This window comes from Microchirus variegatus (genome assembly GCF_963457635.1).
Source record: "Microchirus variegatus genome assembly, chromosome: 6".
NCBI lineage: Eukaryota > Metazoa > Chordata > Actinopteri > Pleuronectiformes > Soleidae > Microchirus > Microchirus variegatus.
This window is the reverse complement of record NC_139807.1, coordinates 10,306,571-10,333,771: the sequence shown is the minus strand read 5'-3', so window position 1 is coordinate 10,333,771 and position 27,201 is coordinate 10,306,571. Positions and strand designations below refer to the sequence as shown.

The following is a 27,201-nucleotide window of genomic DNA, read 5'->3' as shown; positions in this document are numbered from 1 at the left end:
GTTTTATTCATGATTTGTTCAACCAAAACGCTCCGTTTTTTTCGGCAATAATGTCAGCAAAATTCCACCTGCTCAACTTTTCTCCCCTCACTTACAGAAGCAAGAGTAACGTACTCCTTTCCTCAACCACATCATGCCTGGCTGTGGTTCTTTTGAATGTTTCCCATCCAAGGCTTTGAACTTTTTTAACTTTGAAATCTCAATCTCTCCAAAAATCTGAGGTCCAGCTCAGTGGCAGCTAAATTTAAAACCTTCCTCTCACACATCGCTCAAAGCAAGATTAAGTCAAAAGAGTTGTGTCACTGTTTAATTTTTCCAGTGCTGACATTCACTAATAGAGGCAATTGATTTTTCAATCATACATGCAACTCAGTGGCAGTTGCTGGTCTTTGAAACGGGAAACCCATTTTTAGGCCCAGTTATCTATACATGCATTCTGCAAACAAACAACTAGAACAAGGCAACTATTGTGCTTTATTTACATTGTATATACCAACGAAAATGGTCTATATGGGCGAGTAAATAACACCCAACGACCAGCTACAGAGTTCACACAGGACTGAGGGGGAAAAGGCTCCGCTGTTGAGTTTGTTTCTGCAACGCTGTCAATCAAAAACTGGTTCCGCCTTTCAAGAAAGTTCCTCCAATCATCATGCAGAAGCCCAGTATCTGTGCACCCGCCCATCCCCCCCCCATCCACTTCCCTGGAAGTGACGTTTTTGCCGCATTTGTCCAATCACCGTCAAGCTCACAACCTATTCTGTGGCGTCCCATAGAGTACAGGTTTTAAAGCGGCGGCTGCTACGGGAATGCGAAAATCACGTAAGACGATCCGTCATCTGTGACAATCGGCTGATTCTGATTCTGTAAATACAACACAGTGCACCTTTGACAGTGTTTTAGAGGAAGCTGAGCTTCACTTGCTGCCCTGCTGCAGTCCTATCGTCAGCCATTCTAGTTGGCCACTATTCCACAGCATGAGAAAAGACCCAGTTGCCTCTGTTTTTACCTCTGCTTCACTTAGTTTGATCTCTGACCTCTGGATTACCCCTCGTATTTTCCCCTCTGTCTACTGTGTACACACACTGGGAAAGGTAAGCTCCCCCTGGGTAAAAGTGGGAGGATATTTCAGCGAAAGAAAATGCCAAGTGCCAGCGCTGCAAACGACAGAATGTGGCACAGATTAAACTGTGGTGAAGGAAGTTAATTCCCAAGACGGCTGTTAAGCAGAGCTCTTTGAAGCGAGGCTATTTTGTGTCTTATAATGGGCAGACTTTGGTGATAGTATTTTACATTGACGTGCTTGAAAGACTACAGTTTAAAAGGCACTTTGTGTTTTCGTGTGTTCATTCATTTATTTATTTATTTAAACACAGGCAGCAGATTGACATGAGTCCGCTCCCAGCTGAAATGCATTCTTTTGTAGCCGTGAACATCCCATCACCTGCTCCTTTGGTCGTATAAAGTGCAGGCTCATTACAGTGTAAATTAGCTATTGCTGAAGTGTGTGTTGTGGGCTCTCGGGCACAGGACTAATCTCTCACAACTGATGTAACACTGAGGAGTGAAAGTGCAACACTCAAGTTAAAAACTGTGACACGGTAGAATCAAATCTGCCACGTAGTTTGGGATTGTTCTCAAAATGATATGTTCATTAGTGCTGGGCACGTTAACGGCGTCAACGATAACGCCTGTGACGTCATGTTTACGTGCCGCGGCACCGGAGCCCAGGCACCGTTTACCAGTAAGCTGCGTTAGCTCCTTTAGCGCCATTAGCAGGCCTACAGCGCAAATAACCGCCATACCTGTGTACTGCGTATGTGTGTATCTGTTTTTAAAGTTTAGCGTTACTTTAGACACTCTTTTAACAATCGTGTCACACACGTCTTTTTCTGGTCAGACGTCATGAAAACGCGTCATGCATTAACGTGCGTTAGCGTTGACGCCGTTAACGTGTTTACGTGCCCGGCACTAATGTTTATTAATTTAAATCTGCAAAGTTGACGTTCCAAGCACCGGATATGGCATTAGTGCACACATCTACAACCAATGAGAATAGTGTACCCTTGAGTGAGAGTTGGTTCACTCGGCTGGTTAGCTTAGCATAAAAACTCAACTTTTTTGGTTCAAATTTCCCATGGATTGAACAAACCAGATATGACATTATTGACAGTGAACTTAATCTAATGCTGTTAAGTTGATTTTGTTTGCTTTGGAGGGTGTGAGGCCAGCTGTTACTGTCATTATTGTCCATGATGTGATTTACATAATATTCTGAGTAAACCACATGCTGGCACCAACTGCATATACGAGTGTTTTTTTTTCCTTCTTGGAAAACTATTGTAAGAGTGCAGAGTAATAAATACCTGGATTAGATTTCGCTGGTCACCTTTATCATCCATTATCCCAGCTCTGTTTTATTCAAAAATGTATTATTCTGGTATTTATCCTTGGATAATAGTGTCGGATTATGTGCCAGTGTGACATTTTAGTCTATTGTGCTCTACTGTGAGAAATAACCACGCAGATAATAATGTCCTATATCTTTATGGCAATTTATATCAAACACCTTGTTTTGACAAAGTAAAGGTGAAAGAACGATAAAGTGACACATATTTGCTAATGAAGGAACAGCGATAGGGCAATTGGTAAACACATTGTAAGGATAAGTCGTATATTGTAGTCAGATTACTATATCTCTCTCTGGCTTTAATGTGTTTGAAGTGTGCGTGCTCAGCAGCGAGCGCTAATGAGCTGACATGTCTGCAGAGCAGCTGATATTTGTGACACGCAGCCTGTCACTCGAAATGAGTGGCAGATTTAAAACTCTCTGTGGTGTCACGTGTGCTGCAGCATGGTGTGTGTGTGTGTGTGTGTTCAGGGTCTTGACATGCCTCACATTTACTTTAATCAGACAATAGTCTGTTATGTGCATGAGTAGAAAAATGAAAAGCACTTCTTAGAGATTATTGGATTAATTCCTGTTTTCCCCCACCTTTCCTCCACTCCATAATCTGTATTTTGCTTTCCGTGCATTCTTTACCCCCCACCTCCTTCATATCTTCTACTCTCCCTTTGTGCATCATTTTGTGCATCAGCCAGCACCACTGCTGCTTTATGCATATGGATAAGGCACGTGTGGATGATCACACACACGTGGCACACATTTGTTGAATTTGAATCACCTCGCTTTGACCTTTCTCACATGGACAGACACAAGCCAATACACAAAATCAGACTCGCGCAGCTCACCTACTCTAATTAGATTTTTGCAACAAACACTATCGGTAATGACTGAAAGTGGAAATTAAGAAAGTGTCAAACACTCGCCCAAGCTGAAACCTCCTTCTCCTTTTACGCACGCTGACAACTTTCTTATTATTTTCCCTCATAAACAGACTCTCAGTCTCTGTCACTGTCCTCACACACTGTCACTGTGTGTCTCACACTTTGTTGTGTTGTGCAGGCACATAAGCGCCACGCTTCCCACCTGCTTTCTGCCACTCCGTGTCTCACCCTCGCCAATTTGGCCCCTGATTTTTTTCTGCCCCTCTTCTTAGGCCGCCCCCCCCCCACAAACACAAACCCACCTATGCTGCAGCAACATATTGCCGGTGAGAGCGAGACTCCAATGTGTTTGTGTGTAGGAGGCCATATGATTGCCTTTAAAGGTGTGGGCAGTCTTCACAGGTGTGTTTGTGCCTGTGAGCACATGTGGGTGTGCATATGTATCGAAGCAGACGCTATTAAGTGTGACGTGTGGAGAGATTGGGAGCTGAGTGTGCGATACCAGGGGGAAATCATGGCTCTGTGCGGAGATGGCGCGTACTTGGTCATGCTGATGGAACCCCCAAGAATGTAGTAGAAAGCTTTTAGTGTATGAGCGAGCCACTACTCTGCCTGTGCACTAACGTACCCATCAGGAAATCTGCATGAATGTGTGTGTGAGAGCCAAAGTCAGTACTTCACAACTGTGTATCATGCATGTGTTTTTACTGGGTCATGAAAAAAGAAAGCCTATCTACCCAGTACATCATGCATATGATAATGTACTTGTTATTCAAAAAGAAAGTGGAATGGTTTTAAGAGCTTTGGTGTCAGCAGTGATACACTTTAACTGTATGTGTATGTTTCTAGAACTATATTCATTCCATGCATCCATTACCTAACTCACTTTTCTTCTCTAAATGAGACGAGGTTCAGTTGTGCCTCTTGTTCTCAGTTCAGATGCCTGATATTGTTCTTCAATGCTATGAAGTATGCACTGAATAGAAGTGTCAGTGTTTACTGTTTTTGTCTTAAAATCAGACATTTGTGAATTAGGTTGGCAACAAAATGCCTCTGTCATTTATACCTATTAATTAACTTAATGATTTTGAGTTACATTGAGTAAATACTGAGGAAATGTATTTCTTTTTACTCATTTTTAGCACGAGAACATAAACATTGTAATCAGCAGCACATAATTATAGTCAGGATTATCAACATCAGCCTAGATCCTAGTAAAGCCGTGTACCCATCATGGTACAGTTCGGAACGGTAAAGCCCTCAGTCAGGCTTGCTGAGAACAGTATCTTTGCTGTAGCACATCTGCTTCAAGGTTGGATGTGTTGTGTGTTCAGCGATGGTCTTCTGCATGCCTTGCTTGCAATGAGTGGTTATTAGAGTTACTGTTGCCTTGCCATCATCATCATGGTCGAAGATGAAGAAAGACCCAGAGCATGGCGAGAGCTAAACTATTGCAGGGGTCTGCCTCTCCAGGCCGTGCTTTCACACCCTTTTGTCTATTGCAGGTATTGGGGCCGACCCCCCCAGAGCTATTCTGCAGGATGTTGTATTTATGTGCCAAGTTGAGTCTAGACATCCTAATTAGAATACCTGGACCTGGTATCTTGTGGCAGGAAAGGGGTGTTGGGTAGCTCTAGCTCTAGACAAATAAATTAAATTTGCCATTAAAGTACCCGCCTCTGACCTGTGGAATCATAAGGCACTTTTACCAAGAGAACTGCCACTTACTGGACATTCTCTATAAAACCTAGACATGCTTCTGCATGAAAATCCCACTCGTTCAGCAGTTTTGGAAACAGCCCCTTTAGCATGTCTAACAACCAAGCCATGTCTAAAATCACTTACAGTAAATCAACTTTCTTCTCCACTCTCGTGCTCTGGATGATTAGATATTTGAGTTAACAAGCAGTTGAACAGGTGTACTAAAATATGTGGCTATGTGAGTGTTTGCCTGGATACCCACTGTGTATTCATGCGTAGCAGATTGAGATTTGGTTCTGCTGTGTCTATTTTTTGTTAGAGAAGCTTGTATTTGTGTGTCTTGTATCATAATGGAAGATCACAAACTCATTAGTATTTATGCATTTTAGTCAGATGGCTGGCAGCAACGCAGCACAAACAGAAGAGGGCTTTACACATTAGTCAACAGTGGAAAACACGTCATGCCTCTCGCTGATGTTGTTTTCCACTGACTTCCAAGTCTTTTGATTCCATCGTTTCAGACATTATTGCCACATTACTTCCCTGCGATGTCTGAGTAAGCACTTCCTGGTATTAATCTCCAACTATCTGTGGCACCGATCACATTTATATGAGGAGAAACGAGGCGCTCAGTGTGGAAAATTGTCACACATGCAGTCTGAGAATATTACTTCGAGGCTTGATTGAGAAATTACATTTTTAGAGTCTCTGGGCAATTTGTGAGATTGTGATGGTTTGATGAAATCGACTAATATAGTCTGCCGTACGTGGCTTGTGGATCGGGAACAGTGGATAAAGCAACAAAGCCTGTTATACTAACAGCAAAATGTCAGCATACAACCCCTGAATGTGTTTGCCCACACAAAAAACATATGCTAAAGTCTAAGTGCACAGATGCATAGAGGCTGAAGATGCCAGACTAGCTCCTATTTGTGTAATCTGTGCACATGCTTCCTTTGTGTGTGTGTGTGTGTTGTGTGCATGATAAACTCTGCATCCTGCTGTTTGGCTGCCAGGCAGGAATCATGAGTCGCCACTGGGAAGATCCGTAGTTTGAACTAATGACACTAATGTGAGATGAATTGCACGTCGTCACTGGCCTGAGGAAAACATGGAGCTCTGATTCAGTGAAACAAAACAATGGCTCACCCATTAGTTTTCTCTTCGTTACCAAATATTACAGTGACTTCTGGTACATTTTGATGCTACAAATCCATTGCATACATTTGTAGTGATGTCTTAAAGATGAATTGGGGATTTGATGGTTACAGGAACAAGTAATTGAGTGCAGTTAAAGCTGAAGGCTAACTGCTCAGACTGTGCAGATGAGTGCATCTATCACAGATGCAGGAAGAAGTGACTCCAGTCCACTATCACAAATCTGATCATTATTGTTTTAAGGGGGAAAATGGATCATTCCGTTATTCACTCAGCGACAACAAGTATCCAAACAGCCAGTTAAATTTGTTGGGTTTCTAGAAATGGGATTCAAAATTCAAGCTGAAAAAACATCAACATGATTCGCCAAACCTTCTTCACCGATGGACCACATGGACTTTTGCCTCGTCTACTGATGGTTTAGGTCATAGTTGGTTGTAAACTTGTACAATATTCTTTTTTACAGGGTCTTTAACGTCAGGGCTAGAGTTTTGAACCACATAAAGTGCAGTTAATAACTGGCAATCACAATCTTTTATACATCATTCACTACGACGATCCAATTATACACATCAAAACTCGTGTTTTTGTTTTCAGTTTTCAGAAAAACATGTCGGCACAAAATTATGATGTTTTGCAATTTGCAAGCCTTTCTAATCTCTTCTTTTTGGTTTCCTCATCACACAGTTTCACACTGTAGTGCTATTCATTTTCAAAAAGCAGCGACTCTTCCCACTTCAGTTTCGGCCCCAAGGCGGCTTCACTGTTGGCACTGCTTGAATTGCAAAACACATCGTTTTCCCTTTCGGCATCGAGCTAAAGAGCTCAGCGACACTGGTTGTTGGGAGCAAACGACCAGAGCTGGATGCAGGCCATAGCTGCTGAAGTTAGAAAGAAACTAATCTGACCTGTACACATTTTATCATCATCTCCTTCACTGAGCTCAGTTTCTCTCTTTTTTTATCTATGATGTCGTCTGAGGCCACATTTCTTACTTATCCTTCCACAAGGCTATTTTTTTTTTTTTTTTTTTTCTTTCAGGTTAAGCGAGTCCATTACAGAGACATAGCAAAATGACTTCCCTCTGAAGGTCAGTCAGTCATTAATCAGTTGGCTTCATTCAGAATCACAACAGTGGAATAAACAAGATAAATAAAGGGATAACATTGATTAATGGAGATATTACCAACTGTTTTTCTTTGTTGTATTTGCGCATCTGATTAGTGGACTGATTAGTGGACGGCTGGGTGAAAAATGGGAAACAACAGAGTTTTGCTTTTGTGTAAAAGGCTCAGAATCATTCAGGTTTTAATGTAAATCACTTTTGCATTATTGTAGTGCTGTTTCTGTATAATTATAAAGTGATAGATGAACCAATTTAATAGTTTGGTTTTTAAGTATCATCTAGTATTTTAGTTGTAATAGTCGTCCATTTATTTTTTTAATAATTTTAATTTTAATTTAAAATAAAAAATTTGCCTCATCTAAATGATTAATACAGGATTATATTTTTGCATTTGGATTTAGTCATGGGGCAGACGTCTTATACAAAATATCCTAACTAAATAGATCATTTTCCTACCATACCATTCTTTCACGCTGTCCTCGATCATCTCCCTCATTCCCAGACACAGCTGCCTTGGACAGAAATTCCATTCCCGTGAATCTATCACTTCCTGAAACATGCATTCTCAAAATATTCTGCACGCACACACACACACACAATTGCGAGCGTCATTATCTCACGCAGTCACACTGACAAATGTTTCCGATAGACAAGCGCACGGCGCCTCAAGGAAAGTTTTGAATACACTGTGAACTGCTGTGTATTTACATTGTTTGTCATTAAGTGTTAATTTAAGAAACAAGGGACAAGTTGGAAAGTGCCTCAGCGACTGCAGTCACACATTTATTACTGTAATTATGTTCGTCAAATCCCTATGTTGGATCAGAACCAGAAAATAGACAGTGTTGAAAATCCAACTGTTTCTGGGTGTGAATGTGAGTTGCGATTATACATTTAAATCTTCCTTGTACTTAGCAGTTCAGGCCTGTAGTCGCCACACGTGAACCCGTGCATTCCCTCAGATGTTTTTAGCTTCCCCAGGACCCAAAAGAAGCGGGACAATATGACCATGGATTGACTTTGCAAACTTGACTCGAGAGCTCGCTCATTTCATGTGACAGAGAGATTAAGAACGCGGGTTAACAGCGCTCTTAAAGCCGACGCGGCGCACCGATGCATGCTTAATAGCACACGAAGGCGTCTTTTATGGATTCTAAAAAGGGACACATTACGTATCCTTTCTGGCCGGTGTTGTGGTGACAGCAGCAGTCGGCGCCCTGTCCACTAAACCTCTGCAGTGACGACACGCCGTAGACACGGGTCTTGTAGACCGCAAGCAACGCTTTCCTATAGCGATGGATGCTCTCTCGTGTTAGTTTAATAAAATAGTAACACTAGACTAGAAATATAAGGAGATTGCACACCATACAACCCTCTCTGTGTTTTAGTGAGCTGGCTGTTTTACCTCTGTACAACTTCTTTAGAGATTTCCCCTTAGAATGTGCTGCAGCTGGCAGTGCTCGTAAAAAGCCATCCAGCTAATGCCATTACTTTATTTTATTACAGAGTCCTTAATTGACCCAAAACCCCACCTCAGCAACAAGATATTATAGAGAATATATCTATCCTGTAGTTGTATTTCTTAATCTCTGCATTTGGTAATTACATTTGAATTATGTTAAGCTCCTGACAGGTTTTATTGCACTGATTTGTTACATATGTGTTGACCTCTTTGACCCTTTAGCTCCTTTCTCCTTTTTTCCCAAGCCCCTGCATGGCTAGTACATTCAGAGCCTGAATATATTACGCACAGTATATATCTGCTGCTACAAGGTCTAGTTCACATTTTTGTTTTCGTTGACATCACTGCAAGAATATCCCGTGGAAGATTCTGTTGGGAAAGAGAAGTTGAGCTCCCCTGGGAGTCGTAGAGAGAGAGAGGGAGGAATGCTTGTTGCAGATATTGACGCCAGAAAACCAACCGTGGATCGCTGGAACGTGGGGAATGTGTCTTAACCACGTTCAGACACTGTCCAGAGTGTGTCCTCCTCCTCACACTATGGTGATTCTAGTGCAGGGCCAAATGCAGAGCGGTGACGCTGAGCCGCAGCGACGTGATTATGCGTTTCAGCCATCATGACTTAAGATTTTTAAATGTCCATAAGTCTGCTGCAGCTGGGATTCCCAGCACATTAATCTGTCATGTAACATGTCACATTCCAAGCAGTACATCTGAGGAAACATTTACATCTCCAATCTATTCCACTTTTCTTACATTTGCTCTCTGGTCTTTTTTATTTCCCCCCCCCCCTCATCCTCTTCTTATTTGAGCATCCTGCCAGCAGCTAGTATGGTTACGGGGGTCATATATAGATGTCATGTCGCTACCATCAGGACTAAAGTTAGATGGCCTCATTTATAGATAAATGATAGTGACGTGACTACACAGAAACACAGTTAGTCCAATTAGATAAGGCAACGTACAGAATGGAAAAATCCCTGCGAGCATTTTGAAGGAAGCAAACTCATCTGTTAGGCTGAATGGAGCCCCCTTTTGATACTAATGGAGACACTGTGTCTTGTCATTGACACACTGTGTGTGTGTGAGAGTGTGTATTTTGTGTACGAGTATGTTTGCATATGATTTGTTGTGCGCACTTTGCCGACCACAGACCGGGCAGATGAGAGTCGGGATCTTTATCCCGAAAGCCTGCAGGGCCCAGCGGGGGGTGCCACTGCGGTGGGCCACATAAAACACCTCAGAGTGGAGAGTCTCACTGTTTCTATGAAACCAGTCTATGGAAATACATTTCAAACATTTATCCCCTCACGTAAAAATAGCACAGGAAACATTTTTAGTACTCCATAATGTTACACGGCTTCAAATCGCATTATAAAGTGCTGTTCAAATGGGATCTGCAGAAGCAAGGTTTTTAATCTTGAGAAGCAAGGAAATTGAAAAGTATATTTGCGGCAGACTGGGTTAAAACCATGCTCAAATCTGTCACGATAAGCAAAAGTATCAAAGGAGACGTTTCTCAAGAAGCAAAAAATTGTAGACTGCAGTAAAACTTACCTCGGAATCAGATACTTCTCTTCTCTTAGATCAGTTTTTTGCAATAAAATGCCTTATATCAGGTGGCAGTTAAATTTTAACACACACACACACAATGACGTGTGCTTCTCTGTGTCTTCTCTCCTGCTGCTAACGCTATTCATGTATGCTCTCAGAGATGAGGCGTTCGTTTCCCTCTTAACCCTCTCACCCGAAATGCCTTATCACACTCTCGCAGAACCGACCCAATTCTGTAGTCCATGAGCTCAGAGGAACTTCTCCGGTGGTTTTGCCGTAGCCTGACAAGTGCAAAGCTTTTAACTGGGAAAGTGTCAGTCACGCCAGATTATTGTTCCTGTTACGTGGCTTTAAAAAAAAGACGATGCGCGCAGCAGCATCGAGCACCCAGATGACAAACAAACTCCAAAGAGAGAATGGAATAATTTGTCGAGTTTAAATTATTAAAGATGAAACCTGACATTTCAAACTGAAGCGAGAGCGGTTCTGTGATGTCTGTTTTGTCTATTTAGGCAACATGTGCAGCAAACCCTATATCGCTTTTAAATTGAGATGCAGAAATAGCACATACATACTTATAGTCGCTGTAACTTAGTATTGAACGCGAAGAGGGGAGGGCACAGCTGACATTGTCGAGGAGCGATGATGAGAGAGCAGATGTGGCACGGAAGGAAAAACAAAAGAGAAAAGGAATACTGTGATGTCGAAATTCAGGGTGATTCATCATCGCTCGTGATTTAAATGACAAGCCCTCACCTCAACTTGACATGTCTCCGGCAAACCCACAGGTGAGGCCTTGGTTCTCAACACATTTTAACAGGAAATGTGCACTTCAGGTTTTGTATCCATCTGTTTGATAAAGTTGTTGTCAAGAGTCATGAAAAACATTGACTTGATCCTCCCATCTTGACTAATAATAAGGACATCAATACAAAGTCTGTCAGCGGACAGGACGGAGACTGTGAATCAAATTAATATCGGACAGTGGAGTGATTTTACTTGAGTAATGGAGAGTTAATACACTGCGATTCGCTGGCAAGATGTAAGAAGGTGACACAAGGTCATTCTTCAAAAAGAAAATGCATTTTCTGCCTTTGATAGACGACGATTTGGTTTGAAGGTTATTTCACCACTGTGTTCTTGTTCTTTTCACTGAGAACTGGTGATTTTAATGTGCCTGGGTCTGGTATCTTAAACGTGGTTTGACATGTTGACCAGAAACTTGTCCGAAAATAACAAAAGTCTTTCTCCTTCCAGCTCTTTCCTCTAAGTGTTTGTAGCGAATGTGTTTTGTTGGTTTACTTTACAAAAACAGGGTTGACATCAACAATTTGCTGCAGTAAGTTGTTGATGTGCCAGGACCATTATTGCCAAGAAAAAAATGTCTTGTTGCGTAAGCCGTAAAACACTGAAGTTGTGCTTTTATACTTTACATAGAAATGAATTAAATTGGATATACTGTGTTAATTATTGAGCTGAAGAGCTGCTGCTTGGCTAAGTTTGTTACCTTTAGGCAGAATTAGGCTAGTTCCTCATTTAGTTTTGTCCCTGTCAGCAATCTCTTGTTTTGAACTCATTGTCTTCCATGTTATGTTAATCCTCATATGATATGTCAGAAATATGTGGAATAATGTTTGGAAAGGTTATAAGAAACATCCAAAACTTAATTTAGTCTCAAAATAACAATGAATATATAAAAAAACTGTACATTTGACTGCAATGTTGATCTATGTGTTGAAGATGCTTTGGTTGGTTGGTTGGTTGGTTGGTTGGTTGGTTGGGTGGTTGGATGGATGGATGGATGGATGGATGGATGGATGGATGGATGGATGGATGGATGGATGGATGGATGGATGGATGGTTGGTTGGTTGGTTGGTTGGTTGGTTGGATGGATGGTTGGTTGGTTGGTTGGTTGGTTGGGTGGTTGGATGGATGGATGGATGGTTGATTGGTTGGTTTGTTGGGTGGTTGGTTGGATGGATGGTTGGATGGATGGTTGGTTGGTTGGTTGGTTGATTGATTTATTGATGCTTGTATTTTAATTTGGATTCCAATAGGAATAGTACCAAAATAGCCTGTCCCAAGTGTTCCACTTTTGGTACCCTTCCCTCGGGATACCAGAGTAATGATTTGCGTCACTCCCTTGGGACCGATCTTTCCTAAACAACAGCAGTTTATTCTCATACAAAGCTTGACGTTGTTGTGTTTGGTTTGATGTCGGTAAAACGTCATGCTACGTATCTTGCTGACACGGCCATCAAGCATAGCCCACACTCTGCCTACCAGGTACTGTTCTCAGTCGAAATGGAAGCCTGACCAAGGGCTTAACCATTCCAAACTGTACCATACTGTACCATGATGGAAACATGACTTTTGATGAGGAAGAGGTACATGACGATTCCAGTGATACTATCCCAAGCAAATCATTTCTACATATATCCTGAATCAGTTGCTTCTTCCAGGGAGCATCATCTCAAAAGACTTTAAAGTGCATGAACCAGCTCAACCAGAAAGCCTTGCATATTCAGTGTCTGTGAAGTGCACATGAATATTTCCACGAGTGCAAATGTGTTGCTGTCAATGTGCTGGAAGTTGGATTATCTGGTCTGTCACTTTGCCACAAGTGATGTGGTTAAAAGCCCCCATCAAGAACTCTCAAAGCTGTGGGGCAGCAATGAAAACTTTACAACTGTCATCTCAGTCGTCCTTTGTGTGTACACAGCTTTGCAGCTTTGTTTCTGGAGGGAATGAAACCCCAACTGCCAACACCAACTTTATCAGTCTCCTCCCAATGACTTCAGATGTTTTCCTTGGATGAGCTCTATTAACAGTCAGTAAACATATCGTGACCCGAGGGCCGAACTAGATGTTAATCCAGTATGACAGAAAATGTTCACACTGTCATTGTAACAGTGTCTCAAGTGTCCATTGATTCCACATATACGTCCAGCGAGAAAAGGCAGAGGTAGAGTAGATGACAGCAAAGTAAAATGACAGAAAAATGGATGGAGTCCCTAATCAACATTTGTCACCTCCAAATAAAAGTGATCTCTTGAAACAACCCTTCATGCTTAAAGGAATATGGGAGGTTTAGTGTGAATAACAGATTTCTTTCTTTGGCAGCCACGTGTTTCTGTTTCAGAGCGTTTTAGAAACACAAAGGCAAGCAATGGGCTGCATTGCGGTGCAAATTGCATTTTAGCAAACAAGACAAAAAGAATCACGATGTCATCTGAATTTAGCAATAAGCCAGCAGCCAGAAAATTGTATTACAGCCACTGAACATGGATTGTCTGTCTGTGTCTCCTGCTCTTAGGTGTTCTTTTTTTTTTCCCGTTCTCTATGAACTGACTCAAATGTAGGGCACCGAACAAAGTAGGGATGGAGCAAACCATCAGTCCAAAAAAAAAAAAGGTTTGCATTTCAGGCAATCAAAAATGCCAATGGTATCAAAATCAAGGTCCAAAAAACAAAGCAGGTCATACATTCGGGGAGAACAACTGACACCGTGCCAGTACGCTGACTGGCTTGAGATAAGACGAACTGGCAGAAACTGAAAGGTGACCAGCTTAAAAGTGAGGTTAGTACACTGAACACAGCTGAAACCAATGGCGGGGGAGCATGTAAACAAAGTGACAGGAAAAACACAGGAAGGGAAGTCATCTGAAATGTAAGAGAATGTATATTACGCAAGTAAAATGGCAACAAAAACATGATCTTACTGACAGATGTTACACTTTTGTACTTATGCAGTTTATTTTAGTACATTTCTGAATTTAAAACCTATTTTAAAAGACATTAAGAGAAGACCAGTGAAGCTCATGATGCTGCAAGCTGCCACATGGAGCTGCTGAGGTTCCAGGTTGATGCCAGGGACAGGTGATTAATAATAATCCAGGGAAGCCCTACTAAATGAGCTGGACTGTGTTAATTACACGCTCACGTGTTAGGCATCCTTTCCAAAAGCCTGTATTTTCAGTACAACACGTTACAGTTCTGGGCATAAATGAATGTGCAAAAGTTCAGTGAGAAAGACTTCTCCTGAGCAGATATTAGTCATGCATCTCTCAAATGTACACTGTAAAAATGAATCACAGGGAGCTCAGAGATAAAGTTCAGCTCCATGATATCATCACTGATGGCAGCAGAGGTTCGGTGCGTTGCTGAAGGACACGTCTGTGAAGATGTTTATCGACTGGAAAGAATGAACCTGGATTGTGCGGTCAGAGGGCAGCCCCCCCCCTATTGAGTTGCTCCTTCTATCAAATCCTACATTTTAAGGTATTAATAAAAGATACAGTAACCTTTCAGTGCCCTAAAAGTATTTAGAAACACAACATTTGGAAATTCACTTACCTGCAGTGGTAGCAGAGTAGATTGATTTCAGTCTGTACCGTTTTAAAATGCTGAAGAATTATCTGTGACAGGTATCTCGTATTAATATACACATGCTATAGACAAGCCTACCATAGCCCATTTAGATATAACTGTTGTGATCAGTACAGAGCACTTTTGCACTTTAGGGCTTTTACCTAAATATTGATGTTTGATTCAGAGCTACATTGATACTCGATGAGAGCTGTACTCCATCCTCTATCTCCACAAAGCAGCCAGGCAGCGCTGCGCTAATTATAATGTCTTTAGTCAGGAGTCACAGTGGTCGGGCTACAGCTTGAATCTTGAGGAGAGGATTATTTCATACCTCACCCACAGCGATCGGCATCTACTGTGGATGAGGTTAGACATGCACAACAAGGAGCTGTTATGGGCTGCACAGCACACAGCTCAGTTGATGAAGCTATTTTGATCCACTTATACCTGCTGGTCAATAATGTACTGTTCAGTTAGGTTCCCTGTATAGGCTGAAAGTGCTTCATGAATCAAATGAAGTGGCAAGGATCGCACGCTGGGCTCAAATAAGTATTGGAAAAGTCTCGAACAGATAAGGCAAAGTTATAGAACGTGTTACACTTTGGTCAAAGTCCAGTTTCATCAAAGACAAAAGTCAAGTCATTACACATCTGACAAGCCAGTGATATATGTTGTAAATTACATTTTCCACTAGAATCCTGAGCTATAGATTCAGAAAATACATCTATGGCTCAAAGTCTGCAGATTATCCAAAGCATTGTTGGCATCAAACTGACATTTTACCCTTTTCGTAATTGCTGCTATAATTCTAAATTCTTATTTGGGTCAAAATAGTGCTTTGTTTAAGATATTGATCAATAACATGTTCAATATCCTGAGTGTAGATGTTGATCACGCTGAGTAGCAGCAAAGCTACATGGAGATGGTATTTTTCCTTTCTCACTATTAATCCATGAAATTGAATTGCGCCTTTCCAACAAAAAAACCTTTGTGGGCCGATTGAAATGAAAGAGAAAGGTTCTTTAAGCCTCTTCAACCGCATTCACTGCTTTCTGCTAACCCCACTTCATCTCGTTCTGTAAATCCACTGCATCAAATTCTCATCTTTTTTACTTACTTTCAAATATCACACGATCCTCCTCAGACTGTAATCTCAAGTTAAATTATCTGATGAAGGACTCCCGAAGTTTTGGGACGTTACCCTGGAATATGGCCTTGTTTCATGTAGCGTCTATTTCTAGGTGTTTACATTTTCCTTTTTCAATTCTTTATTCTTTTTAAATAGTCCCGAACATTCCGTCCACAGCCTTAACAAATAATATATAAAGTATAGTAGTATAGTAGTAGTCGGGTTAGTTGTTTTCCCTTATAATTAGTCTTAAGATAAAATGGCAAAGAGTCCAAAGAGAGGTTGACTGGCACAGTGATACTTGCCCCCCCCTCACCCTTCCAGCTTTCCCTCTTTTGCTTCTTCCCCGCAACTTAATTTAAATTTTCCCTGTAGACGTATAAATGAAAGTAAGCACCTTCTAACTGTCTACTTCCATTTATTGCAGCGCTCCTGCTTTTCACCGATCCCCCCCGAGAATTCACGCAATTGTTTATAGCTTGAAGGTCGCGGGAGTACGCTCATCTGTAGCATCATATTTAGAGCTACAAAGAAACACTGTGAAACGTTAATACCTCACATTCAGTGTTAAATTTCACCCTTTTTTTTAAAAAACAATTCTGTCTATTTAATGAACAGTTTTTGCTCTGAGTCACCCAGTTAAATTCACAAGAAGCAAAGACAAAATGTAAGGACTCCATTTAGACGAGATACAAAACAAGCGTTAACGTTACAGCTTAAACATCCCTATTGGTGCCGTTAATTGGGCACCAGCCAGGGGATTATGAGACAAGCGTGACTCCCCCTTTGTGATACTCCACCACAGCTAGACCATTGGTCTCAAGAGTTCTGCCCTATGGAACATTATCCTCAAACAAAGAACCCGTTTCCCAGAAGGCTTGTGTTACTGACACGTCCACACTCTGAAAAGCCTTGTGTTCACAACAGCTGTAAACTGAGCTTTTCTCTATTCTATTGCTTTTCCTCAAGTTTAATCTCTTCCTCTCTTTTTTTTTTTTTTTTCCTCCTCGCTTTCATTTTAGCCTCTTTGTTTCACTTATGCAAAAGGAAAATAAAAGTTTTGAAGTTGGGTACTTAGCCTCAGGAGATTTCCTTCCATTTTTCTTGTGGCAGCTGTTGCTTATCCTTTTTTTTAATCATTACATTGTTGTAACATCCCAAGATTGGATGAAGGCAAGTGATGCAGATTGGGGTAACCTTTTAGCCTAATGCTGCTTAAAGGCGCCATATGTAAGAATGTGGCCAAAAACGGTAACTACACTCACATTCAAAATACCAAGGTCTTTTACGTTACATTTCTCTGTGCCATTGTAGCTCAGACTGTAACTGGCAACCCGTGGTTGCTCAGCAGCTGAGACTCTACTGACTGCAATGATTGGTAGACGACGGTAGGTGGCGCCACATGCCAAAACATGATTTCAAAACGTAAACATGATTTGCAGTCTGTAAAATATAGATTTTTTTAATGCAAATTTTTGCATTTGCAATTTGCATTTTGCATATTTTGGCTGTTCTGTTGTTGTTGGTGAGTTCAGTTTGTTATATGAACATTATTCCTGAGTCTCTGTGACATATTATCCAGTTGCTTTAGATTTATTACATAATGCACCTTTAACATGTAGGATAGTCATGGGATGTGTATCCTCTTCTCTTATCCTCTCACACCTCCCTTTGTTACGTTCTTTAATTTTCAACCTCAGGCAGAAGTCCTTTCATTGTCGTTCCATTGCACAGTCACAACAATAGCAGCCCCTGCCTTAGGTTGAGCAGCAACACACCATACTGTAATGAGATTACTGTAATATAATTTGAAACCGTCATAATGCTCAGAAAACAGCTCAGTACCTTTTAGACACAGATTACAACATATTTAATTTGGGGGTGTAATTTTACGCAATTCACGGATAAGCAGTAAATCAACTATAATTGCTGTTGTGGTAGAGATTAAACTGTGAGTTTAATGCATGTTCGAAAAAACTCAATTTTATATGTCTCCTGTAGGAAAGAGGCACATGTTTTGCCTCTCCAGTTCCACTAAATATGAAATAAAAAGCGTGTCCTCTTTTGTCTCTCATACAAATTAGATTATGGACTGAAACTGGGAATCCTGAAGCACAATGAAGTCATAGGAGGAGGTCGGTGATCTAACCCACGATGATGGGCTGTCAGCAGCTGCAGTTGTGACTGTGCCGAGATGAACAGAATAAGGACTGAAGTGGGAAGACAAGGGGGCAGGAGGGTAGACAGAGAGTCAGGTTATTGGGAGAGAAGACATTGTGCAGGGAGAGAAAAAAAGGTGGGGAATGACAGGAAGACAGATAACAAGGGGAAAAGAAAGCCACAGAAAAGACAGGTGACTGAATTAGAGAGGCTGCCCTGACTGGAGCTGCTCTGCCACACTGGCCTTCTCAGCACGGGACTCATGCCTATTTCCATCCCATCAGCCCCCTCCATCTCTGTCCCACTCTCCTGACATCTGCAGTCCAAAGCTAAATCGGTGAATGGATGATATTACCTTATGCTAATAACCTCTACCCCAGCTAGTCCCAGCACATGCCTCGAGCGACTGACATGTAATTCATCACTCATTTCTGTCTTGCTTTTATTTCCGCCTCCCTTACCTTACAGCAAGTCTTCCACTGCTGCTACCTCATCTTCTACTTCCATCTCCTTTTCTTTCTTTTTTTTAAGTTCTCATTCATTCAGTTCTATCTCATTTCTTGGATTCTTTCTGGACCAGTAAACATACACATGGACTTATACGGGCCACTTGGCCACAAAAACATGCAGATAAAGGGGTTTAGACGATGTGAAATGGAATGTGAGAGTGGATGGTTGTTTGTCTCTCTGTGGCAACCTGTCCAAGGTGTACCCTGCCGTTCACCTAAGTCAGCTGGGATTGACACCAGCATCCCTGTGTCCATCAAGTGGAGAATAAAGCTGTAGATAAAATTAACCATGATGTAGAATGACCATACAGTCTTAGAAATAAGGGTTCTCAAAGGGTCCTTCTACAAGGGCTGAGGTTCTACCTGGAACCATTTGCTTCTGAAAAACCCTTTCCCGAAGAAAGGGTTTTTCAAGGGTTCTTGGTAACACTAATGGTTCCAGTAAGAACCATTTTGATCCAGAGAACCCTTTAAAACCCCTTTCCTGAATAACAGGTTTTAAAAGGGTTCTTGGTGGAACCCTCCTGGAGCCAAAAAGGGTTCTCCTATGAGGACAAGCCGAAGAACCTTATATGGTTCGACTTAGCACTTTTATTTCTAAGAGTGTAGTTACAGTGAACTCAACCACATTTGAATAAGATTAAATAAGGTGTATTTTGTTGATATGTACAGAAACAAAATGAAGGCAACATATGGGATATAATATATATGATATTAATGTAATAGATACTATATGCACAACAATATCCAACATAAAATATAGTCAGTAAAAATGTGACAGCGTTTTTTTGTGCAAACGCAGTATGTGCAAAAGACGTATTGAGGTTGACTCATTTGAATACATTTACACAGGATTAGAATATGTGTTGCTTGGCCCCACGTTATGATAGTTGTTGCTTTAAAAAATGAATGCCCTTTATTAACGTCTTATACCACCTTCACACATCCAGACGCCGCCGTGCCGTGCACCATCTTTCACCTTCTCTCAACCCTAACCCACTTTCTTAATCTGTGTTTTTCCTCTGCCTCCCGTCACCCTCGGTGGCTCGAGCCATCTTCGATGTTTGTCGTTGAGTTTTAATGAGTTTGTTGTTGACTGTTAATCTGTCCCCTCCTCCTCCTCCTCCTCCTCCTCCTCGTCCTCCTTCTCTGCCACTCTTCCTGCCTGCTGGGCCGAAACCACTGGGGTGCTAATCCAAGTCTGACCGAACCCGATCGACACGTTGTAGAGCTTTTGTGTTTCGCCAAAAGAAAGGGCTTGTGTCTTATATATACACGGATGCAAGCATTACCAGAAGATAAGCCCATGCACGGATACAATATGCAAAGTCATAGGCTTTGTAATATGCAGAGACACCAGCTGAGTAACACACTGACAGAAACACACACATGCATGCATGTATGTAAGAGGACAGAGGGGTTTGTTTCACCGCTGTCCCACGAGAGACAGCTGTGTTCTGATGTATTAATCATCGTCGTCTCCAGCTTGCTAATTAATGACCCATCTGTCCCCTTTCACTGATGTTCCACTTCAAACTCCATCCGACACACACACACACACAGGACTCCAGGAACACCAGTTTCAGGGACAGATATTAACAGGCCAGTGGGCCACCACGACACTGTCTCATCTGCATTCAAGGAACTGTTGCCTTGTGTGTGTGTGTGTGTTCGTGTGTGTGTGTGTGTGTTTACGTGAGCACTTATGTGGGTGTATGATGTGTGTGTTTGTAGGCTTATCAGGTGAGCCCGGGCAGAGTGTCAGATGCGGTAATGGAGGCTTCAAAGACAAGTGCTGCGGTGAGTTCCCTGGCTGCTTTTACCAACCAATCCCCCCCACCACCACCACCACCACCACCACTCACAACTCACAACTCCCCTGTCACTGCTGCTGGGTCGCAGACAGACAGACAAGCACATATGTAGACTCCTGCAAGGACAAGGAAGGAATGCAGGGAGGGACATCAGCAGAGAGAAATAATGAAACGGGTGCAAAGTCAAACAGACAAACAGGCCAGACAGAGTAAATCAGGCTGAGGGACAGGCAGAGGAGACAGACAGGACAGACAGAAGTCAGTAGTGCTGTGGCCAGGTGCTTGTCCAGAACACCTCCCTTTCACTTGCATGAGCAGAGCCACTTCAAACACCCACCGCTTGTCTGCACCTTTGTTTTGATGTCGTCTTTGCAGCTGTGGTTATTGTTGTTGTTGTTGTTGTGCCGTGTGGTTTTGATGCCCCTCATCATCATCATCATCATCGCCGCCATCGTTGATTTGCTTCCTTTGAACGTCGGTTCTATTTCTGCCGTATGCTCGTTTGCATTTCCATCATTTGTACTGGTGTATGGGTGAGATTCTTTTTCTGTGCGTCTTTTATTTTGCATCTGACAAACACCCCAGGCATAGTGATTGAGTGTTAGATCATTACAGTTGTACACGGAGGTCTATTGTTTTTAATTGGTGGCAAGTAAATAATGACAGTATGAGGTGTAGTTGCATTGTAAAGGACTAATAAACAAGCACCTGTAGTTGTTGAAAAGCAATACAACATATTGTAAGAATCCTTTGTTTGTTTATTTGAGTCATTCACTGTGGTTGAAGCTCCCCAACCCGAACCCTCCTTGCATTATTTTTACCCAGAATAGCGGCTTATTAAAATGGTCGTTTGCTTAACAACAGCAGTCATTTATTTGTAAGGATATATTATTTCGTGGACGAATGACCAATGTAGTAGTCCAACACTATTTGATCACAGTGTCAACAAATATATGATATTAACAAAACCGTTTTGTGACTGAGGATGAAAAGATCTTCACGAGTCTTTTAATATCATTTGATAATTGTGATACATGCATTTGTTGAGAGTAAATCCTCCACTTACACTGCTTACAATGCTGAGGATTCATCCATAATTCAAAACTGTCCTGCGTTAACCATGCACGCCGACAACTTCACTAATGTACGTCTTGTTTCCCCGTTTTCCTCTCTCTCGTCCTCTCTGTACCTTCCTCCCTCCTTCCAAACAGCAAACTCTGGAGAACAACCTGACCAACCTGGTGAAGAGGAACAGTGAACTTGAAAACCAAATGGCAAAACTTATCCAGATATGCCAGCAAGTTGAGGTAAGTGACGTCCGTGTATCCATCCATCCATCCATCCATCAATCCATTCATCCATCCATCCATCCATCCATCCATCCATTCATGCATGCATGATTGAGAAAGTCCAGTGGAAACTACAAATGACTAGAACTCTGTCTCCTCTCTACCTTTTTCCATTTCCCCTTTCCTCTCACATGTAGTGAATTTTCAGTTCTTTACACTAGGTTATTTGCAGAAATGTTTGTTCAGTGAAGATATAACATGATGCCAGTGGAAGAAAAATTAAACTGCACTTCAGGAAGAGAGCGTATACAAAGATACATGTGTATACCTGTGAAACAGGCTCATTGACAATCACAAAATGGTTCCTTTCAGCGTGAGTTACTTCCCGTTAAGTCATCTGACTCTCACTGAAAGCGACTGATGCAATCCAAAAGCTGCGAAAAAATATCGAAAGATTTCAGTGGACCTCTTGTACTCTGACTGGAGGAGAAATAATGAGCTGTAGCACTCAGTAACCGTTCACTCTCAAACTGCTTAAAGGCCTAGTTATGTAATCCGTGTGTTACAATGACCACTTTACTGAGGCTACAGCGACTATCACACGCTCTCGTACATGATTCTCCTACTTTCAAGGCACTAGCAGATGTGTGTAACGTCTTCACCATGTAATAAATTCAGATTCCGTGCCTCTCTAAGGTCACCATTGGCACAGTTCCGTTTTAATACAACGTTGTTGGCGCCTCGCGCATCTGACTGTGTTGAACATTATTGTAGGGCGAATCGCTGTTACAGCTCTCCACAGATTAATTCTCATGAGCATCACCCGTACAAGAAATTTATGCCCCGGAGTCTTAACCGATAAGATTATCTGTCAAACGTCATATATCTTCCAAGTGGGAGCTTTATTTGACTTGTCACTGGCTCATAATTCTTCGCAGCTCACTTGCTTCAATTTTGTGCACAACGTTGGAGAAATGTTTGCTCTGCGGTGTCCTAGCATGAACCTGTCTGTAGAAAATTACACCTCAGCCAGTCTTGTCACTGTTGACCTTTGGGGCTCCTGCTGTGATTTAATGGGGGTGTACTGTGTGGAGCTGGTCCTCGGAGTGCTAATGCTCCGCCACTGAATGTTGTCTGTTGCTGGAAAAGTCAACTGTGCGTGCTCAAGCACGGGCACAAGAAAATACATTCTCTTTCAACTCGCTATTTAAAACACTGTTGTTTTGCTGTCAGAGTTGATGACTTAATGGCCGCCGAGGACAAACGCGCTGTTGTGCCGCCATCGTTCTGCGTAGTTCATTCGTTATGCCATGTGGTACAATTCATGCAGCCACTCATCCAACTGATCAAGTGATCATTGTGTGATGCATCATTTACAGACAAAAATTAAAACGTCTTCTAATTTCCGTTTGCATAGCCATGCTGCACGTCCAACAACAACAACAATAGAAGATTGCCATTACTTATTCATCAAAAGGAGCGATACTGTAACATGTGAGTGGGTGCATGGTTAAAGGGGACATATTATACCCTATTTCACCAAGTTTAACTAGTTCCCTGGTGTCCTAATGAACATGTCTGTGACATGCTTTGGTCAAAATACCGTAAGGATGAAGCACCACAGCAGTTCAATCACCCTGCCGAAACAGCCCTGTTCAGAACGCTCGGTTTAGTAGTATCCCTTTAGGTCCACCTTATAAAAAAAAAAAAAAAAAAATGAAACTTAAGGGACAGGAAATGACATCAGACACAGAGGCTACTGGGAGCTAACAGCAGTTAGCATTTGGAAAAGTGATCATTTGCAGGCTCTAGCAGGCACATTGTTGTCATATATAACATGTATCCACTGGACAGATAAATCCTCTGAGGCTGGAAGTTTGTGTAGGACTCTGTGCTGCACTGTGGAGCCAAGAATAAAACGTTTTGCGGACTTCCGGTTTTTACTGTTTTACTGTTGCCCTCGCTTGTTTTACGGACAAGCGAAAACAATTCCAGTAATTTAGCACATTGTGACTTCCCAATGAGCGCGGAAGTCAACATTGCGTGTTTTATCTCCTGTACTTAGACTGAGGAGGACCACAAAAACATGAGTGAGTCATCTTTTTTCACACTTTGCCGACTGATAGGACATCCAGAGTCTCAAACATAAGGATTTTAATGATTAAAAAGTTGATTTTGCATAATATGTCCCCTTTAAATCAAACTGTGTTATTGCTCAGTCATAACTATACTATACTATGTGGTTTAAATGTCACAAGGCTAGTTTAAGTATTGACAGGAGAAACTATGGAGTGTACTGATTTAAGGTGAGTTCACATTAATGTGCAAAGGCTCTTTATGGATGGCTGCAGGGAAGCTTGAGATTTCTGAAATGTTAGTGAAATAGAGTAGTGGGTGAGCATCAAAGGGAAGGGAAAATAAAAGGGTACAATATGGGAGGGAGGGAGGGAGTGAGATAGAGCAAGGCAATACGAGGGGGAGAGAAAAGGAGGACATGACTGTTAGTGTAACGACCAACAATCTTTTTTTTTGACCAAAACATACACTGGCACAGTGGTGAAGAAAACACTCAGTAATAATGCACCACAACACAGAAAAGGGAATTTTTAAAAAGAGGGGTTGTGTGCAAAGTAGGAAATCTGTGACGGGCTGTGAGCATGACCTGGATTCCGATTCTCCTTGTTTGCGTCACACTCTATTGGTGGCAAAGATTTGATCAAAAAAAAAACTTGTGTGAATCTGCTTCCAGTGTGTCAGCACACGTTGCCGTGATGGAGCCGCTGTTCTCCGCAGGTTCTCTTCTGAGGTTTTGTTTTCCTTTCCACTCTTAGAAAAGATGTTTTGATTTGACTATGTGTAGGATGTTTCTTTGTTTCAGATGTTTTTTATTCTTGTTTCTCTCTCTCTCTCTATCCATGTCACAATATTTGGTGTAGGGTGGTTGAATTGGTTTGCTGTGCCTGTTGACATCCAGAATTATGAACCAACATGTTTTAAACCATGGAACATTCCTGGGCATTGGCAATGACTTCAGTTTTGCAATAGCATGCAGTTGTGCATCCATTCAGTACCAGTTACTGTAGCTGACTGGATGAGGAATAGGCAGCAGAGAAACTTGTGAGTAGAGCTGCAGCTAACGACGATATTCATAATCGAGTAATGGTTTCATCCATAAAATGTAGAAAAGTATTGATCAGGGTTTGTCAAACCTGGAGATGATGATGTTCTCAAATATCTTGTTTTGTCCCCAAATGAAAATGATTCCGTTTTAATGATTTCCTTCTTGTACGGAGCAAAGAAACCAGAAAATATTTACATGTAAGAAGCTAAAATGATCAGAATTCTTGTTTTAATAATGAAAAAACTATCAAAATAGTTGACAATTCATTTAGTAATCGATTATTCAAGTAATTGTTTCAGCCCTACTGCTGTTTGGTAAAGACCATTTTACCGAATACCACTTTGAATAGACACGGCTACAGTGGCACTGTCAACTTCCTTAACCATGTACTTCTCAGTTGCAAATACAGTATGTGTAAAACAGTTCTGTGTAAAACAGTTCCACATTCCCTGCACATCAGTGTCTGCAGTATTTTCCTGTTATTTCTTTATGTCGCTATAATCAGCATCAAAGCCGTGCTGGCAAGTAAAAGCCTTTCATATGGTAGAAAATACAAGGACTGGCTTAGTTTTCAGTCAGTCACTCTGGCTGCCCATCGAAACTCACTGGATACTCATGACCACCAAAAAATCTAATTCAGGAGATAAATGCTTGCCTTCAGAGAGGTTTATGTGTCTGAATTCAACCATATGGGCTTATTCTTGTTCTCACATATTCCGTTTTTTCCAAGGAACACAATCTTGTATTGACATTCCTTCTCCTTTCTGGCCCCAGTGACTCTTGAAAGTGATTATTGTAACTGGGGTCCTGGATAGAAATTACTAGACTAAACTATAGCCCCATAAACACAGAGCAGTGGAGTTTGGTTCAGTTCAGTGTGTTTCGCAATTATTTGTGTTTCCATCATCAAACGTTGAGAAGGCTACGAAAAATAAATGATCCGTATGGCCCAGTTTTTAGCACCCATCCATTTGGGTACCAATTGGTACAGTTGCCTGATTCCTACAGGGTGGAGCTATAGAGCTATAGACCCTGCAATGTGTCACTAACATCAGAGGGTAGGGTAAATCTTACAGTTTGCAGCCTTCTGTCAAATTAAGCTTGTCTTCTTCTTGTGCAAAACAGCCACAGAACAAGAATCAAAAGCACACAAAATGCTGGATGTCCTTTATTTCCCTTGACTTACCGTGTGTGTTCTCCATTTTTGTGGAATTTGTCTGTGAGCTGCACTTTGTTGTGCTATTTGTGTAGTTGATGCCACACCATGGTGAGCTGCATACACAACCCTTGCTTGGTCGAAATATTGTGTTCCCATAGTAAATGGTGCCATCTTGAGCAGCGACAATAGTCCATCCATCCATCCATTTTCTACCAGTTTATCCTCCACAGTAGGGTCACGGGTGGTGCTGTGCCAATCTCAGCTGACGTAGAGCGATAGACGGGGTACACCCTGGACCTGCTACGATAGTAAATCTCTAAAAAACGTCATACTAGAGTTAGGCCTTCAAATATAATCCATTATGGTTTAGAAAACCTCTAATTTTCAACCTGTTAAAAACCTGCAGAAACCTTGCACTCACAGTCCAGAAGAAATCATAACCTTCTGGACCATGATTGTCAAGTGTTATCTGAGCAGCTGCGTCTTCAATTATGTCTTCAAAACCTAGATGTTCTTAGAACACCTCTAACACCCCGACACTTACTGTGCACTTGGGTTGCGTCCGATCTCCCCACACTCTGTTTTATTGAACAGGTTCAGCACAAAGTGCTTACTTCAAGATCTCTCACCGTACCGAGGCTTCAGTGTTATCCCTCTGTTGTAACACGGTTTGTATAAAAGCATCTGGCAAATGAGTGAAACGAAAATATAAAGTTTAGTCCTAAGTCTCAGTTGTCCTCTGGCCACCGTTTTGTAGCAGTTAAAGTTTTCCCTCCTCTTCTTCAACGAGATATGCTCACAGATTTATTTATTTATATTCCTCATTGTCAAAGTTTGCAGCAGATTTCCAATTAATTCCCACAGAGTCCCCTCTTTTCATTTTTACATAATATCTCAGTTTTTTTTGCTCTCAAACCATTGTTAGTGGAGTGAGCTTTTTGGATTTGTGTTTAACATCTCTTTTCTCTGAATTCATCCTGCATCTTTACATCGATCAAGTCTCTTGATCTCAGTGTATCTCACTCCTGTATCTGCTCACTCCAGTGGTCGATCAGGTGACCCCTCCTGAAACAGAAGAACTGAGTAAAATAAAATGACTCACATCAAACAGAGGTAGTATTTAATACTCAGACAGAATGTCTTCTGATTAAACAATGAGCTGTGAGTCATTAGCCAGTCTGGGCTTATGTACAATGCTGTTGATCCCACTGTGTGCAGAATATGCACGGAGTTGGCTTCAATGCCGTGTAATCCTGTGTATCAGGTCTCATCTCGTCTGTCTTTATCCTTCTGTTGGAGCATCAGTGAGACTTACTGGTACATTGATGTTGTTTGTCTTTTAAAGCCTTTGCAGTTACACTT

At 41.6% G+C, this 27,201-nt stretch overlaps 1 protein-coding gene across 4 annotated transcripts in view; it reads left to right on the top strand.

The window, feature by feature from the left end:
* mid2 (midline 2) overlaps positions 1 to 27,201 on the top strand; it is a 150,532-nt gene that overhangs the window by 80,499 nt on the left and 42,832 nt on the right. For 3 of the 4 annotated variants that reach the window (XM_083891115.1, XM_083891116.1, XM_083891117.1), the window contains exon 3: positions 21,482 to 21,577. The exons of the other annotated variant lie outside the window; for it this stretch is intronic. In XM_083891115.1, coding sequence (XP_083747241.1) covers positions 21,482 to 21,577 — 96 coding nt within the window. The remainder of the gene's footprint in view (positions 1 to 21,481; positions 21,578 to 27,201) is intronic. 4 annotated transcript variants of the gene reach the window in all.